Raw genomic sequence first — 16,285 nt, 5'->3', positions numbered from 1 at the left:
GGGGCCTTTCATCCCGTGCTGCCAAGGTCCGAACACATGAGTTTCATCTCGATTGCATATCTTTGCAGACCAGGGTGTGCTTCCACTTCTCAGATAACATATGTCTTGGTCGTCTTCTTGTCTGGTGGCATATGCCGCCTATTGAAGTTCCATGATGTCCTTTGCTCGCTCATAAACGATCCACGTGATACTAAGCGCGGGAGCAACCTTGAGCAAGTTGGGCACGAGACCCTTGTAAAAACCTCGGGGTCCTTCGTTCTTTAGCGTCTTCTGAGCGACATCCCAGATACCCGTGTAGCGGGCTGGGTGCATGCTGGTGCCCTGGGTTTGGAGTCGAGTTCTGAGAACGTTGAGAGGATAGACAACCGAGGCACCGAAAGCTCCCGATGTTGCACCCATGATGCCAGTCATCATGCCGGATGGTTGCGGCACGTCTTCCTCGTGAACGCCCAACTTTTTGGCTTGGTATGTGATCCAGGACGTTTTAAAAAACTCGAAAGTTCCCATGTCCAGGGCAGAGTAGGGGAACATGCCGATGAGACCCATGGTGACACCACGATACCAGGGCCTGAAGCCGCCTTCAGCCTTCATTTTCGTGATAGTTTGCTTGAGCAAGGGATAACCACGAGCTCCGCCAGCCACATATTCGGATTGAAGACTGCGCCCAAGTCAGCTGTATTCCAATTCTTCACCTGCCGAGCGACAGGCATGTAATGAGACGTACCGGAATTTGAGGGTGTCCATGGGATAAACGAAGAACCTGCAGTACACTGTTAATTGCCATTACTGGCAGTATAGAGAATGAGCAAATCAACTTACTGTGCTGTCATGCCGGCCAAACCTCCCGCAGCGAATTTACTATAAGGGTTTATGTGTTTCGTGTCGCCATGACCTTCGAGTTGTGCGAGGGTCCGCTTGGCGGCTTCGTAGGCTCCAAACTACCTTTCATCAGCATCTGTTCGTTTCACAGAAGCTAGCAATAGACTTACTCGCATAGCTGTTTCAGGCATGATTTTGATGACGTTAAGTCCGTTGCCTATATGACATATGAGCTCAAGAAGCAGAAAGATGGGCGGGGATGAACAAGAAAAAATACACACCTGCAAAGAAACCTCTGAGACCTCCATTGCGGTAGAGATCCAGCGTAGCCCCCCAGAAAGACCTGGCCGCATTGGTGATGGCGGCAATGGGCTTGCCGTTCTTGGCAGCATCAATGGCTGCATGGCTTGTGCTTTTGGTGTTGACCAGAAGGTAGACCTTCAAGCGGTCGAGTGGAGCAGTGGCGGTACGTGAAATACCTCCCGCGACTGCACCGGCGACAAAGTAGCCTGAATCGGGAAGGTATTTGATCAGCCAGTTTTCCTCGGCAGTTTCTTCTTCTTTTTCACTCAGGTCAGGTTCAATATCAGTGCCTCGTGCTGTTGTCGTAGCGCCGCCTGGAGCGGCTGGCGCCGTTGATGCGGATGTTGCTGCTGTTCGTAGAGCGTTTGCGGATGCCCTCACTGTGTTGGCGAGTTGTTCGCGACCGGCTGCTTCCATGCTGGCGCTGCTGCCGTTACTTTGGCTCGAGTGTACGTCTTGTTGCGATGAATGGGGTGATGAGTTTTCGATGGTTGGCGAGCTATTATCTGCCGTTTGTGAAGATTGTGGGGGAGACGAGCTCTGGCTGCGGTCCTGGTCCAAAGGAGAGGCAATCCTGACAATCGAACCAAAAAGAGCTAGCATAAGAGATTTAATGGTCGTACCTATACTGTGCAGCGTGTCGTCGTTGAGCATAGAATCCCCCTCCGAGCTCACAGTGACAATGTCCGAGTAAAAGGTAAAGACAGCGCGCAGAGTCGCAGACGCCTCCTGATTTGGCATGAATAGGAGAAAGTTTCTGCGCCATGAATGAGTTAGCAATTCTGATGAGCAGATCAACCAGATCTCATGTTCAAGAATGAAACAAGCAGACACTTGACGCCCACAAGAACTACTCTGCCATGGGCTGTGCACAAGTGGCCAGCCAAATGCCAACAATCACATTACAACAAAAAGTTCGCAAAAGTCTACAACAAAAACAGGGAAATGAGATAAGCACCAGAAAGGAGTTTTTCTCAACTCACCTCCACTCATCAAAGCTGATGTAGCCATCGTTATTCTTGTCAATATCTTCAAAGAAAGAGCCGAGTCGTCGCATCGGAACGGTGAGTCCAGCCCGCTGGAAAGCCGCCTGGAGCTCGTGTTTGTCGAGTTTCCCATCACTGTCATGGTCTATCGCCTTGAACAAGAGGTAGAGCTGCCTCTCAGCAGCCTCGACAAAAACCCTGAACTCTGTTTGATCACAGGCGTCAGCGGAGCCGTAGGATGCGCAAGACTACCACAGCGGAATCCCAAGAACAACAGCATCGCAGAACTTTTTTCAATCGGACCTTGCCTACCTTCATATTGGATTTTCCCGTCTCCGTTGGAATCAACAACTTTGATGATCTCTTGGAGGATGCCATCGGCATTCTTGAGAGCTGCGTCAGGGATTAGCTAGGCACAGTACAATTGAGGGCACCGACCCAATCGCTCTCTGCGCGATTCAATCGAGCGACCTAGGTGGTGTCTGTATCTGTCACTCACGGTGGTCAATCTTCTTTAGTCCACGCTGCAATGCCTTCCAGTCCAGCTCATTTTTGTTTTGATAGTCCAGCTTTTTCCACAGCGCCTCTACGCGCGCATCCCTCTGATTCTGAGACTCCTCCATCTCCATCCCTATCTCTGTGACCACATCTGGGACCTTCATGTCCGAAGATCATGCAGGAAGTGATCGCAGGATTTTTCCAACGAGGTGTTACGAGGTCGGCATAGCTGGCGACAGGGAACGACAGGGAGCGAGCGCCGTAAGAAGTAATAATCGAGTTTGTCGGCGGGGAAAGAAAACGGATGTGGCGTCGTCGCTGGCATCCACTGCGCGCTGTGTTGTTTGTGTAAAAGGGCGACCTCAAGATGGGGAGGCAGTCGTTTCTGCAATGTGTATGTGTGTAGTCGAGGCTCGAGGCTCCGAGGTCAGAATTGACGTCGGCTTGCAGCAAACAGCAGCTCCTCCGTCCGGGGGTGGGATACACGCGGGAGATCGGATCAAGAGCTCGACCAAGAAATGACCCAGAGCTTGAGAGCAGAGCAGAGGTTAAGGTAAGGTAGGTTAAAGGTGTGTGTGTGTGTGTGCTACGCTACTAACCGGAACCTACTACCTGACCTTGCATCCCAAGGATCCTTTAGAGGTACCTCCTGGCCATTGATGCTTGTGCTTCTTGTCTTTGGGCCATCCTGGAACGTCAAAAAATCCAATTAGAGCGGCTTCTTCGTCATATCGCTGGCCCGCTAACCAAAAGCGGGAGCTGGCCCCCCGCGATAAGCCACAGCTCGCTTGAACCACTCAAAAGAGCCGATGTAAGCCATTTGTCCCGTCGTTGATTTGGCAGCCTCATGTCAAAATGGAGACACTTTACTCTCACCCGGCTAGAAGAAGCACTTTTGGCATTGGTTATGGCCTGCGGAATGTGGGTTGAGCACACTGATTTGATTGCAAGAACCAATGAGCGTTCCATTTTCCGAGCTGCGGCACCAAAATGTGCCTCCAAGAAGCTTAGCTCAAATCTTCCCAGACTGGAAAACCATGAAATTGATAAATTGGTTATTTGCGCGGACGGGATCAAACCAATGGCAAATTTACTCCTATATTTTAGCCATGTTTCTGTAGTATTATGATAATCTTATGAGTCGACATGCTAAAGAACAATCCAACATGACTTCCCAGGTCCCGTGCCAGCCAGAGGTCATAACATGGTCGAGGTCTCCCTTTTCCAAGGAGGATTGGGGACTGCGAGACTAGCCCTTTGGGGAAGGGTAAGTTTGTCTGCATGTCATCACGCCCTCCAACCTCGCGGGCCCCTTGCACGGAAACGGTTCTCTACTCAGCCTCGCGAGGCTGCTGTTGGTGATCCCATTGTTCTCGCTACCCCTTCGAAGGGCTACCAGGAAACTACTACGCACGCCATGCCAATATGAGAACGCAAACGACATCTCCCGAGATCCGCTCTCCGTTTGTATACGCGCACCATGGCAGCCAGCTTCTGGGAGTCGACTCAACGTCGCTTCTGGATCTTCACCAAGGACGAACTCGCAAGAACTCGCAACAAGCTGAGAGAGGATGAACAGGCCTTGGTGGCAATGTTCCCTCTGCCGGAATGGAGGCACTTGAGCATCTACTTCAATCAGCGTTGGTCTCCGCTCCCCCAATCTTCTTGCTTGGATCATTTCAAGTGGAATTGCTGCTAACACCTTTTCCTGCTCAGAGGTTACCCGCCTAGCCAAAAGACTGGTCCTTCGCCAACAGGTTGTAGCGACCGCCCAAGTCTATCTCAAGCGCTTCTATACAAAAGTCGAAGTTCGCCGAACAAATCCATATCTTTTATGCGTTACAGCATTGTACTTGGCATGCAAAATGGAGGAATCGCCCCAGCACATTCGATTAGTAGTACAAGAAGCTCGATCGTTATGGCCAGGTATGAAGAGAACCTTTATTCGGCACTCAGACGTGCATGTACTTTTTACGGGTAACACAGGAGACTAACCACATTTCTATTGCAGACTTCCTCACCCTAGACATGTCTAGGCTCGGCGAATGCGAATTCTTCCTCATCTCCGAAATGAATGCACAGATGATCATTCACCAGCCGTACCGGACGCTGACGACCTTGCAAAGCGATTTCTTCTTGTCGTCAGACGAAATCAGTCTGTCTTGGACCATCATCAACGACCACTATATGACAGATCTACCTCTCCTCTATTCGCCACACATCATTGCACTGACAGCAATCCTTCTATCCCTCGTCCTTCGACCGAACCCAGTGGCCGGAGGTCAGGCTGCCAGCATGGCAGCTGCGCAAGCTGTTTTGGCGCAAGCGCAGACACAATCGCAGTCGCAGATGCAGGCGCAAGGAAGCCGAGGCCTGGGGTCAGGATTAAGTAGTGGCCAAACAACACCGGGCGGAGCTTTTGAGAAAGACAACAAGTCAAACGAGGCGAGAGTGGGTAAGCTTCAACGCTTTGGTGCCTTTCTCGCAGAGAGCGACGTTGCGATCGAAGACATGGTTGGTTGCACCCAAGAACTAATAGCCTTTTATGAGGTTCATGAGCAGTACAATGAGAAAGCAGTTAGAGACCAGATCAACAGATTCATCAAGGCACGGGGACTTGACAAAGGTTAAGAGCCGGAGAAACATGTCCCAGCCGAAGAGACCAAAGCAACACACAAGCCAAGACAGTCAAGGCAGCCAAAGAAATCAAAGTAGTGACACGGGAAGGAAAACCCCGTGTAAGCTGAGATGGCACAGGTCGACATTCAAATTTACTTCCATGCATTCAATCGAGACGAACTTCGAGCCAGGCATAGAAACTGCTTTATTAATTATGGGCTGGCACGCGAATATCATAGTTACGTGCCCCTTTACCTCATCACTATCAGCAAGCTACTTGAGCACACAGAATAGTCCTGCGTATAAAGGCGCAGTCAATTATTCGATGACTGTATACATTTCTATGCCATGGTATATCTGTCAATACATTACTCGTGCGCTTTATATCAAGTGTCTGTGAGCGCGTCGCAGAATCTTCAACGAGAAACCTGGCTTCTTTGTTGAATCTGGTGTCTGTAGTATAGGCAGGACCAGGTAAGAAACAATATCAATGATGCCACAAACTAAGCGTTATCATCTTCTGCGAAGATTTGTGTGGGCAAAGCTCATTCAAAACATATAAGAATTATGTTGCGTGTACATACAAACCAGGACATGGCACCATGGACGAGGCTGGCGACTTTCGACGTCAAAAGACACAGCTCCTCGTCTTGCAGGTCCTCAATCCTCTCATCTCAATTCCTAGGTAGCCATGGTGACTAACAGATGGAGAGACCGTATCGATCGCCTCGGGAATGGTCTTCTGGTACGGCTATTAGTGTTCATGTAAGTCTCACGGTTATTGTGATATCGCTGCAGAACCTGCTGCCATGGGTGCCGCTGAGCTTGTAGCGACAGGCTGGCCCGGCCGGCATCTCTCCTCCTGCAGGGGCAAATGCATAGGTATCTATCTACCTTGATCCATATGTCCATCATAAGTCTGCACGCAGCATGAAAGGGATGGTTTAACAGTGATACGATGTCTTCAGGTATGGAACCTTGAAGGTGAGGGCACCGGGAGTTGAGAATGATCACGGTCATCATGTCGGCCCGCCCTGGATCGGGTCTGTCTGTTGACTCACGGGGAAGTCGTCAAGTGAAAAGATGTCGATTGATACTCAGACTCATTCGCCGACCTCCGCGCACGGAAGCCATCATGCCATATCTCACGATAAGCAGACTGTTCTACACTATCTTGGGATAGGTCCCAACAACCACATGCCATGTCTCAATCCAGCCATACAATTCGGCGACAGCGAGCTACGTAAGGAAAGAAAGAAAAAAGCAATGACGATACAGGCGGGTCTAGCCGTTGAAGGCGGGTGTGCCAAAGGGTAAGGGACGGGCATCTTCGGAGTCAGTGCCCTCCATGCGCAAATCCACTCCCGAGATCTTCCCTTTCCCGCTTCCCGTCACTATACTACGTGCTCCTAGTTCAAATATCTATACCAACGACGGCGTAAGAGATCCCAGTATGCACAGGCCAACCATTGCGATCCAGTCGCATGGGCAATACTAGCACATACGTATTTCATGTAGTGGTGTATAATCATGGAATGGATGAGCTTTTATTTACATAGTATGATTTGCCCGCCTACAAGGCAGAGCAGAGCAGATTCCCATAATACTTAGTCCCTGTTCACGGAAAGCGACAGGAGGAGCAAGGGACATGGCAGGGACATGGCCATGAGCCTGGGGGAACACGCGCCCAGTGGCTTGGGCTGAAGGAACTCCAGATCCAGTCTCCTTCTCTTCTCCCATTGACATGACAGACAGACAGATGGGAGAAGGCGCTTGGAAGTTGTGTACTAAACTCATATGTACGAGCTACTATGTACAAGCGCTCCCCCTTGCATTCGTTCACCCGTTTCTTGACAGTCTGGACCGTCTGTGCAGATACACGACCGCATGACCACCGTTCACAATGGTGTGAAGGGAAGCTCGTTGGTTCGCTTGACAGAGGTTGACATCTATCAGAGGTACTTGCAGACTCTCGCTTCGCTCCGTGTGAGACTCCGTACATACGTTACATACATAGTAGCATTCTTCATGTCGCCTCCTGATGTGTACAGTACTCCTCTGTATAGATGGATGGGGGGGTGGGTGGTGTCCTTCAACCTTGAGGGCTTCAGCCAAGCCCAGCCAGCCCAAGCCAGGCCAGGGTTCAATTGCATGCATAAACCGACCCGCAGGCTTTTTGTCCAATCGTGAGCACAAACGGTTCCCCTCCAGCTTTTTGCCAGCAAGAAGCAACACTCGACACCCTTTTTCCCATTTCATGGCCGACAAAAAGAAACGGCGGTGTGGCAGTGTCCTGGACTCTCTTTCGGGACCATCATCAGTGTGTGTGCCCAAGAGATGCACACGCGCGGAGCCTAGCTATGGGTGGGACTACATGGTAGGGACTCTGGGGTTTTGTGGCTTGCCGGCCTCCCCTTATTCAAGGCAACTCAAGCGCCAGTGCGCCCCCTCGAGAGCTTCGGCGTTACCAGCCAGCAGCGAGTTACACTACGAAAACGATTAGTGAACTCTATTCTACACAAAAGGTGTTTCCCATCGGGAGGGTCGTTTCTGAAACCTGTGCCAGATCTCAAGAGAACCCGCAGCAAAAGGCATCGAGACTAGACGAAATGTAAGGGGAGAGAACAAAGACGCGCGCCATGGTCATTTTGAATTGTTATGCGAGTCCGGCAAAGAAACCCATCCGTTTCCCATGGCCGCCCTTGCATTACAACAATGGTCATGCTTCTAGAAGATCTTTGCGGATGGGGGCAGCCAGCACCAGGCAAGCCAGGGGGGCCCAAAGTTCGTCTGAACAAAAGACTTGAACCCAAGACGGGGACTGCTTCTCAATTCGTGAGCCCGCCCTCGTCCTCCTCCACCCTCCCCCCGATCTGGCTGCCGAATAGAATGGACGCCCAGCAAAAGAAGAGAACAGGCAGGAAAACCCCTCTCCCTTCAGATCTGATCAGGCAGGACGGACGTCCCTCCAAGAAACCTTGCTTTTGGTCACTAAAATAGTATCGGCCATGTTACCCCGCGCCAATGACGGCTGGGCCATGATGTATTGTCCAACCTCTTCTACTCTGTACATGCTGTACTGCTGGTGATTGAAGAGATTCGATCCCAGAGAAGGGACTCACTATTACGACAGGCAAAGTGTTTGAGCGAGGCTGTCAGCAGCAAATATTCTCGTCCTACTTGGCTGTGCCGTCTGATGATCAATTGCCAGTGGCGGAAAGTAAGGTAATCTTTGTGTCGTACGTAGGATCTGAATCCCTAGCTATGTGTATGCCTTTTGTTTGTGTACATTTGCGTCCGCCTCGCCCATTTTGTGAGGAAGCTGACAACCTTCGGGGATCCTACCGCGGGGCGCCTCTTTGGTGAAAGCAAGTAATTCGTACGACGATTTGTCGGGGAATAAGCACTCTATCAAGGCATTCTGCCCGATGATAAGGAGAGCTACTGTTACTGTCGCAACACTGTATACAACTGGTGGGAGTTGCTAAGCAGCAGCCTGCGGCACAGGCAAAGATTTGATGTAAGCGCAGTCATGTTCCCAGGCATGTTTACACTGCATCTTTGCGCAATAGCAAGCACCTGGAGTTTTAGCCGCGCATCCTTTAGGTCTCTTTTTTTTTTCGCCCCTTTCGTCACACCTGTCCCGCTACTGGCAAGGGCGCACAGCAGAATAGCCAGGGTCTCATCAATTCTCGCAAGATCATGGCAAAGTTGCACACGGCAAACGGATCATTCCCCCAACTGATGATCACAGATAATCCCACAAACTGAATTCACGCGGACTGATGTAATAGTGGCCGTCCGAGTGTGTTCTGCACAAGAAGAATGTCCGCAAGGTTTGGCTTTGGACCCTGAATCTTGAGCCAAGCGCCAGGATAATTCCAACTTCCCCTCCAGGGTCCTTTTTTTTCTCACTCCCCGAACACAGATCAGACATTCCATAACCTCAAGCATACTAGCTAGGTAATGTAGTGGGCGGGACCCGGGCAAGCGACCGTTGGGTCATGGGACAATTGATGGGCATGCCGATATAATAATCTCACATTTGCCCATGGGCAAACATGCCAAAGTAGGCGGTAGCATAAAGCCGCCGTGTCTGACGTCTAATTGCGAAATATAACACAAACCCTGGAAAGACACGCCAAAGAGAAATTGCGCTATGGTGGGAAAGGGTAGATCAACGGTAAGGTAATTTGTGTGTCTATTGCTTGAAACACTACAACTTCAGGCGAGACACGGCGCCAAGTACTAGCTGGCATGGCATAGGTACTATGTAGTAGCATGGCTACTGCTGCTGCTGCTGAGCCCCGAAAGCCGCATGAAAATCGGCTCTGGCTTGAAACAGACGATTTGAAACACCATGGGGAATGCGAGAGCAGAAGATGACCGCAGCAACTACATATGGCGGCGACCAATGCATCTCCAGTGTATAATACAGTCGCTAGCAGAGCTTGCAGACAAATGCTACCGCCTGAGGCGCTGCTTACCGTAGAATTCATGTTGTAGAGGTATCCAGCAATGAAGATGAATCAATCTGAATAGTGTCTGGATTCAGTAAGTACCTTGGAGGGGAAGAAATGCCACCGTTCTTCATTACAATGGAGCCCTTTTCTTTCGGAAAGAAGGCATCGTGCGCTACATTCCACTAGACACTGGATCGAACTGGGGCGCAATACGGGCGGGCAAAAGTAGGTCATTTCCCCTCCAGTGGGTGGATGGCAGATGGGTGTGACCTTTTGCGGCATCCTTCTCTCTGTTCTTTCACAGCACGATGGCAAAATGGAAGCCCAGACAATTGCAAGGTTCGGAGCAACTATGTGGGCTGGTGTTGCAGTGCAGGGCACAGCGCAGGCTGGAAATCGACTAGGATCGTCTCGTCCCAAAAGACCCAGCCAGCCAGCCCAACATGGGGCCCCTCTTTTTCTTCTTCCCTTTCCATCCATGGATGTGTGTGTGTGTGCGTATGTGTGCGTGCTCAGACCTTGCAGATGACGGTGCCGGACTGGAGGCGCCACAATACGACAACAATCGTCACAATCATCAACAAAAAGAAGCTGTCACAGTGCTTACTCGACAACCCAAGTACGGTGTTGCTCATACCTTTTTTGTGTGCGGTGGGTGCTGATGATTGGTGACGCTGCCACAAGAACGCGATCGGCGCTCGATCGTTCCCGTTTCTGCTGCCCAGCTGGAGCACCTATTTCATCAGTGGCTCGGTGGTCTGTTCCAATCGCGGGATAGAGAACTGTTTTGCCCGGTGGTCTGCAAACTGACGATATGTGGTTGAACCCCGTATGTTGCAGTTCAAGATCTGCATTTGAACTGTAGTAGTGTATTCGATCCAGACTCTCTCGACTGAGAGGTACGAACGAGAGACATTTCAGCGCTAGAAACACAACCGAAACAAGACCTATCCTATCCTCTTACCGCTTTCGAAGAACGGAGCGAGGCTATTTCAGATTACAATCCAAAGCATAAAATCAAAAGGGCAGTGCTCTCATGACCTTCTTTCGCTCTTTGTGGCTTTTTGTCTGACAAGGATGGGGTTTTAACCCAAGTGGGAATCTTGTTGATTTTGATTGCAGCAACATAAGCTCCCAGCGTTGCCTGAATGAGGATGGGGAATGAATGAATTAAGTGAGCGAGTGAATGAGTGAACCCACTGGGAAACACTGGAGAGATCGACCCGGGAGCGGCAAGTTCGGGACCTGAAATGCGAAATAGCGGCCACGCCATGCTGCAAGCCGCCCTGGCTCCGGGACGCGATATTAATAAAACTTCAGGTCACGATGGACACAAGACACCCCAAGGCCCCAGTCACAATTCACAATGGGCAATAGACTGGTACAGCTACTGCCGCCGCTACAGCACTATGGAATTGTATGTTTTTCGTTACACCAATGACCTAACCAGGGCCTCTATTGTCACCCATTCACACTTCAAGGTAACAAAGCAAGTAAGCTACCGAGGATGCCCCTTTTCGATTTGCTGAATGGCGTGCATACTGCACGAGAGAACAGCTGGGACGGGCGTCTTGGTCAGCTTCCTCAAACGGAGGGGGACAATATGCCAGTTGATGCTGTGCGCAGTTGCAGTGTAGTTGACGTTGCAGGTAGCTCTGTAACGGCTGGACCTCCTAGAGTATGCAAAGATGATCTCTTTGTCTGTCCACTGAATCGCATAGTCAGCCCACCATCTCGTGGTCTTGCCGTTCGACAATGATGATAGTTGCTTTAAACATGTGTGCCAACTTGGGGGATGCTATTCTTGTTCGCGGGCCTCCGGGTGCTCGATTGGGTTTCTAAAGCAGCTCACGATGGTTCAGACAGGTGTGGTATCTGTTTCTATCTCTGCTACGGTGTGCATCAGTCTGGTAGTAGTTCACGACCTGTTTCCAGCTTCTACCAATGGAAGATAGAAAATCAGTGCGCGCTTGCTTGGTTGCAGCATAGTGGTTGTGAACGGGCCGGGAGTGGCAGTAACATTGCTACATTGCACTGCACTGCACTACACTAAAGTACACACGAGGCAGTTGCGCTACAGAGGGCGAGCCAGGACCGAAATCCAGTACTGTTGATGAAAAGTCCCCCAGCAACTTCAGCAAAACAGAGAGGGAGAGAGGGAGAGAGACCCTTGAGACCATTTCTTGATGATCGAGTGGCAGGGTGGCATGTCAAGCATCTCATCAATATGGACCTAGGTATCTGTCCGTCCATCTGTCTGTCGGGCCCCTTGTTCACTATGCGATCATCCGCCGCCACCACACTGGACCTCAACCACAGTACGCAATACAGTTAGCGCAGGCCAGGCTCGAGACTAGACCCGGAGCGGCATGGGCAGACAGATGGGACAGAAAGACCCCCTAGTCCCTGTCCAGGGTGGCAAATGCGTTACCATTGGGTGGATGGCCCGCCTTTGAACGGTGGCCGCTACCTGCCATAGGGTACACCGGAGGCAGGGCACATGGGCTAAGGTCCCTAGGGTAGTGGGCATGGGCAGCCCATGGCCAGTGAGGAGCCGCCGCCGCCCTCCCTCGTCCGGCTTCTCTCTGGGTTTATGTTACTCTGATGGGTCCCCTGGGCCCTGGCCGAATGAGTTGACTTGCCCTTGTGCTTTGCTGCGCTGCTGTCCAACAAAATCCTTCGCCTTCTCCGAATCGCTACCCTCTACTCTCTCCTCTCCCCTCCTCTCTGGTCTTGTCCTCTCTCACAATCCATTATCCCCAATCAATTATTGCTATTCTCTATTCCACACCCCCCATCCAAATTCCAACCACCAAACTTCTCTTCCCCCCCAAAATCTTCATCATCGTACATAACAAGAAATCCCACACTCGAAACGCACACACCCAAATTCAAAATCTTCTTTCCACCAAGAACAAACTATAAGCTACTTTTTTTTCATAAAGCAAAAGCGGCCCTGCTTATTATACTTGGCTTTCCATAACTCTTGTTTGAGCAATCACACCGCATTTATCAACCGTTGTTATTGTTGTTGTTGTTTCAAAGCAAAAAAGCAAAGCTCCTTTTTTTAATACCGCAAAAAACTCGGTCCTCCCCACAAGCCGGTACTACATACTACAAACAACCCCCCCAAAAACGCTGCCCAGTGCAACCAACGACTCGTACACCACACACCGCCACCCCAACGTCGCTCCATTCCACTGCTCGTGCTGCTGCACAATCATCGCCAACAGTCACAATTCACACGACGCTGCATCGAATCGCCAATCTGACTTTATTAAGAATATCGCCAACCGCCGCCCATGATGTCTTCATACTACCAGTACAATCACCAGCCTACCACAGCCACCCCCTCGGTCTCCCACAACCACCATGGCGGGCGCAACAGGAGAGCACCAAGGCTATCCGTCTCTCAAAACTCCCACAGACAGTTTCGCGGCGTGCGAAGTATGAAGGAGCTCACCGAGTCGGCTGCCGTATCCACCTTCAGAACCAACTTTGAGAGCGGCCGTTCCTTTGACCTGGACGACGACATGGAGTTCTGCCCCAAACTCCTGACTGAGAGTGATGTAAGTTCCAATCTAATGTGATGACTATCCCCCTCCCGCGGGATCAACATGTTGCGCCGCGAGTCTCGCGCTGTCTGCATCTTATATCTGCACGACCTAGCCACGCTCTGCGCTCAAAGACAGAATCAGGGGCTAATTGCTTTTGCTCTATTTCCAGTTGGTGTCGATTAGCAGTTCCGCTTCAGACCGGTCATCTCTGTCCAGCAACTCTCCTCACTCATCGCCGACGCAACACCCTCAGCAGGTGTCCACGACGTTTTCACTCAACTCGTCGTCGCCGGCCTTCATTCCTCCCACCTACCACACTCAGCAGTCGACCCTGAAGCTGCACCAGCCCGCTGCCACGCGGACGCGCAACGCTATTCCCATCATCAACCCCGCCAACGGCCTGACGCTGTCTAGCCCCTCCCCGTCGGTGTCGCCTAGCAGAATGCAGCAACAGCCACTCGGTCGGCGATGGTAAAGGGCTGATCGTCTCGCTACCGTATGATAGTGGGACTTTCGTCCATTTACCGCCGTCTCCGTTGGTATGAATCTTCATGTTTTCAAGTTTGCTCATTCGTTTCTCGCGACAGCCATCTCTCCTAGGGAAACCGACAAAAGCGTCAGGCATCGACAATAAATCACCATTCAATCTTCACTTGGGAGTATATTCAGGGCTCGACTGCTACTGACATACACTCTCAATTCTCCCTACCTCTGTATAAACATCCCTTTTTTCGACATACCTACTTCTTGTGTTCATCAGCTAGCTTTGTTTTATTCAAAGATTCCTTGATGAGCGCGCGACACGAATGAAGATCAATCGATACCTTTTCGTTTTTTGTTCTGGGTTTCTTTTTGGGAAGGAAAATACCACGCGAAAAAAATCATTATCATCTCCGGTGTTTCGACCTCGAAAGATGAGGTGGCTGCTTTTGGGTCACGAATGGGCAGACGGGCGTTCCAGCAAATTATTGACGGTTCTTGCATTTTTACAACTAATCGCATCGGTTCATACCACGGAGTCATTTGGGGTTTTTTCTCATACGGTTGCGGCAACGATACAGTCATCACGGTTTATGACGACGAGAGAAAAAGAATACCTACATATAGAACGACACTGATTTCTATCTTGGGCAAGGGGTTGGGGGTTGTGTTATTGTCTCGTGTTTTTACTCGCAAAGCCAGTCGGGCCTGTTTCGGCGACATTGGGGAGGTGTTTTCTGCTGCTGCTTCTGCTGCTTGGGAAACGGTTTTATCACACACACATTGGGAAATATCCGGGTCAGAGAGAAGAATCTCAGCACAAAGGGTTTTCGGGGTACTGGTTACGGCGATTGTGCTTTTATTGCGCTCATGGCACGAGAAGGAGTTCAGTCTTGGGGTCAATTGCGACGCTGCAAATAAAGGGGTCGATCTTCTTGTTCTCAACTATATTCACTGTTTTGTACGATCTTGGCGGTCCTTTCGAAACAAAAAGAAAAGAACACCTGCCTTCCTTACTCATGTTTCCACTGTTTGCAATTTCTGGGTCATGATGCGATAAAAGGTATGTTGGAATACATGAGCGTGCAAGTGGAGTTTTTCTGTCTTTGGTGGTAGCGTTTTGTGTATTCTTTTACATACACAGCTGGACCGACCTTGTTGCGGTCTGGCATTGGTTGTGTTTGCAACTACAATTCCCATCATTGATATGTTTCCAATACTAATTGGCATAAATCACGACTTCTCTGCATTCAGGAAATGCCTTGTCCGCTTGTGACTTGAACAGTTGATGCGGCTGCTTAGGTTCAGAAATAGGGTCGCGTTTTGTCAGTGTTGCTATGTATCACCATATTGATCATAGCTCCCAGCATGCCACAGGGAAAAGCTGGACCAACCTGCCCGCGCCGTCCCGAGACATTCCTCTATTATTATTGTTTTTGGTTATGGTCAACATGAGCCCAGGTGGAGCAGGCAATAGCTGAAATAGTAAGTACTACTTCTTACACGGCCTTTCCTTTTCCTTCAACATGAGAGGTCACGAGGACATGGGCAAGGGAGGGGGTTGGGGTGGATATGTCCAAGTCACGAGAACAATGTTTGCCGCGGGTTGGAAAATAGAACGAAAAGAAACCAGAGAAGAAGAAGATGCGCTTGAAAGAAGGAGAAAAGTGTATTTTCAGTTTTGTTGAATCCCACGTGTACATTTTCCACCAAAGGTTATGTATGTAAGTATGCATGGTGCAAGTTGAAGCTTTGCCTGCAATGCGGCAGCACCTCTCTCCTCTTTCCAAGCACCAAGGCAGCGGGTAGGTGCATGGACACATGCCTGGACTCCTGTCGCCCGTGTCCACTTGCATGTTGAAGATTTCGTTTGCATACATAGACATCATAAGCGCCGCGTAGAGTGAGGCGCTGACATCAAATGATAAAGACCCTCTCTCACATACCAGTAAAACAATGATCTTGGGTCATAAGCGCACGTTTCTTTCTTTCTTTTTTTTCCCGACCTAGTGTGTGAGTCTTGACACCGCATAGAATCATTCAATTTAATGTGTAGAATCGAGAGGTTGTGATATCTAGAGTGTTAGACTTCCTCACGATTGCTCAGACTCAACTTTTCATCACACGTGGATCCAAAAAGTGGCCTGGTTGATTGTTGATAATATCCACGTCGTGCCATGACATCCCAAGAACACAAAACGGTAGATTTGAACTATCGGAATCGAGTCATGGTCCTGACCATGTCCAACAACAATGTTCAACTTTATTTTCCCATGCTAGTATGCTGAATGGAGTTGATGATTGCGTGCCATGGACGAATTGATTGGTGAGAGGATGTGGTTGTCTTTTTATTAACACATTGTCCTACCAAACTTAAAACTCCATGCCTCTTTTCAAGAGCCCAAAAACCCGGTAATAACAACACACGGTGCTCCGTGTACAATTCAAGATCCTCATACCGTTTACCAATGAGTCGTTGCGATATTCAACGTGACTATCTGAAAAGCCCCAACCAGTTTCGAACTGCAGCATTACATCTACAGCTGAGTAGTTGAGCTTG

At 50.1% G+C, this 16,285-nt stretch overlaps 3 protein-coding genes across 3 annotated transcripts; 2 read left to right on the top strand and 1 right to left on the bottom strand.

Annotated features, from left to right (window-relative positions):
- Positions 1-138: 138 nt before the first annotated feature.
- Positions 139-2,770, bottom strand: PFICI_08998 (uncharacterized protein; the record flags this gene model as incomplete). The annotated part of the gene is made up of 8 exons (XM_007837579.1): positions 139-658; positions 725-760; positions 820-938; positions 990-1,036; positions 1,101-1,879; positions 2,106-2,313; positions 2,421-2,501; positions 2,608-2,770. 8 exons carry the CDS (start codon positions 2,768-2,770, stop codon positions 139-141), a joined length of 1,953 nt encoding a protein of 650 aa, XP_007835770.1.
- A 1,316-nt stretch (positions 2,771-4,086) lies between these two features.
- PFICI_08997 (RNA polymerase II holoenzyme cyclin-like subunit) lies at positions 4,087-5,237 on the top strand (the record flags this gene model as incomplete). Its single annotated transcript, XM_007837578.1, has 3 exons — positions 4,087-4,246; positions 4,323-4,532; positions 4,618-5,237. 3 exons carry the CDS (start codon positions 4,087-4,089, stop codon positions 5,235-5,237), a joined length of 990 nt encoding a protein of 329 aa, XP_007835769.1.
- A 7,756-nt stretch (positions 5,238-12,993) lies between these two features.
- PFICI_08996 (uncharacterized protein) lies at positions 12,994-13,720 on the top strand (the record flags this gene model as incomplete). The annotated part of the gene is made up of 2 exons (XM_007837577.1): positions 12,994-13,257; positions 13,415-13,720. 2 exons carry the CDS (start codon positions 12,994-12,996, stop codon positions 13,718-13,720), a joined length of 570 nt encoding a protein of 189 aa, XP_007835768.1.
- Positions 13,721-16,285: the final 2,565 nt, after the last annotated feature.

This window comes from Pestalotiopsis fici, assembly GCF_000516985.1.
Source record: "Pestalotiopsis fici W106-1 unplaced genomic scaffold PFICI_Scf_6, whole genome shotgun sequence".
In the NCBI taxonomy this organism is placed as follows: Eukaryota; Fungi; Ascomycota; class Sordariomycetes; order Amphisphaeriales; family Sporocadaceae; genus Pestalotiopsis; species Pestalotiopsis fici.
Note: the sequence above shows the minus strand (reverse complement) of the source record. Positions and strands in the feature narration are given on the sequence as shown.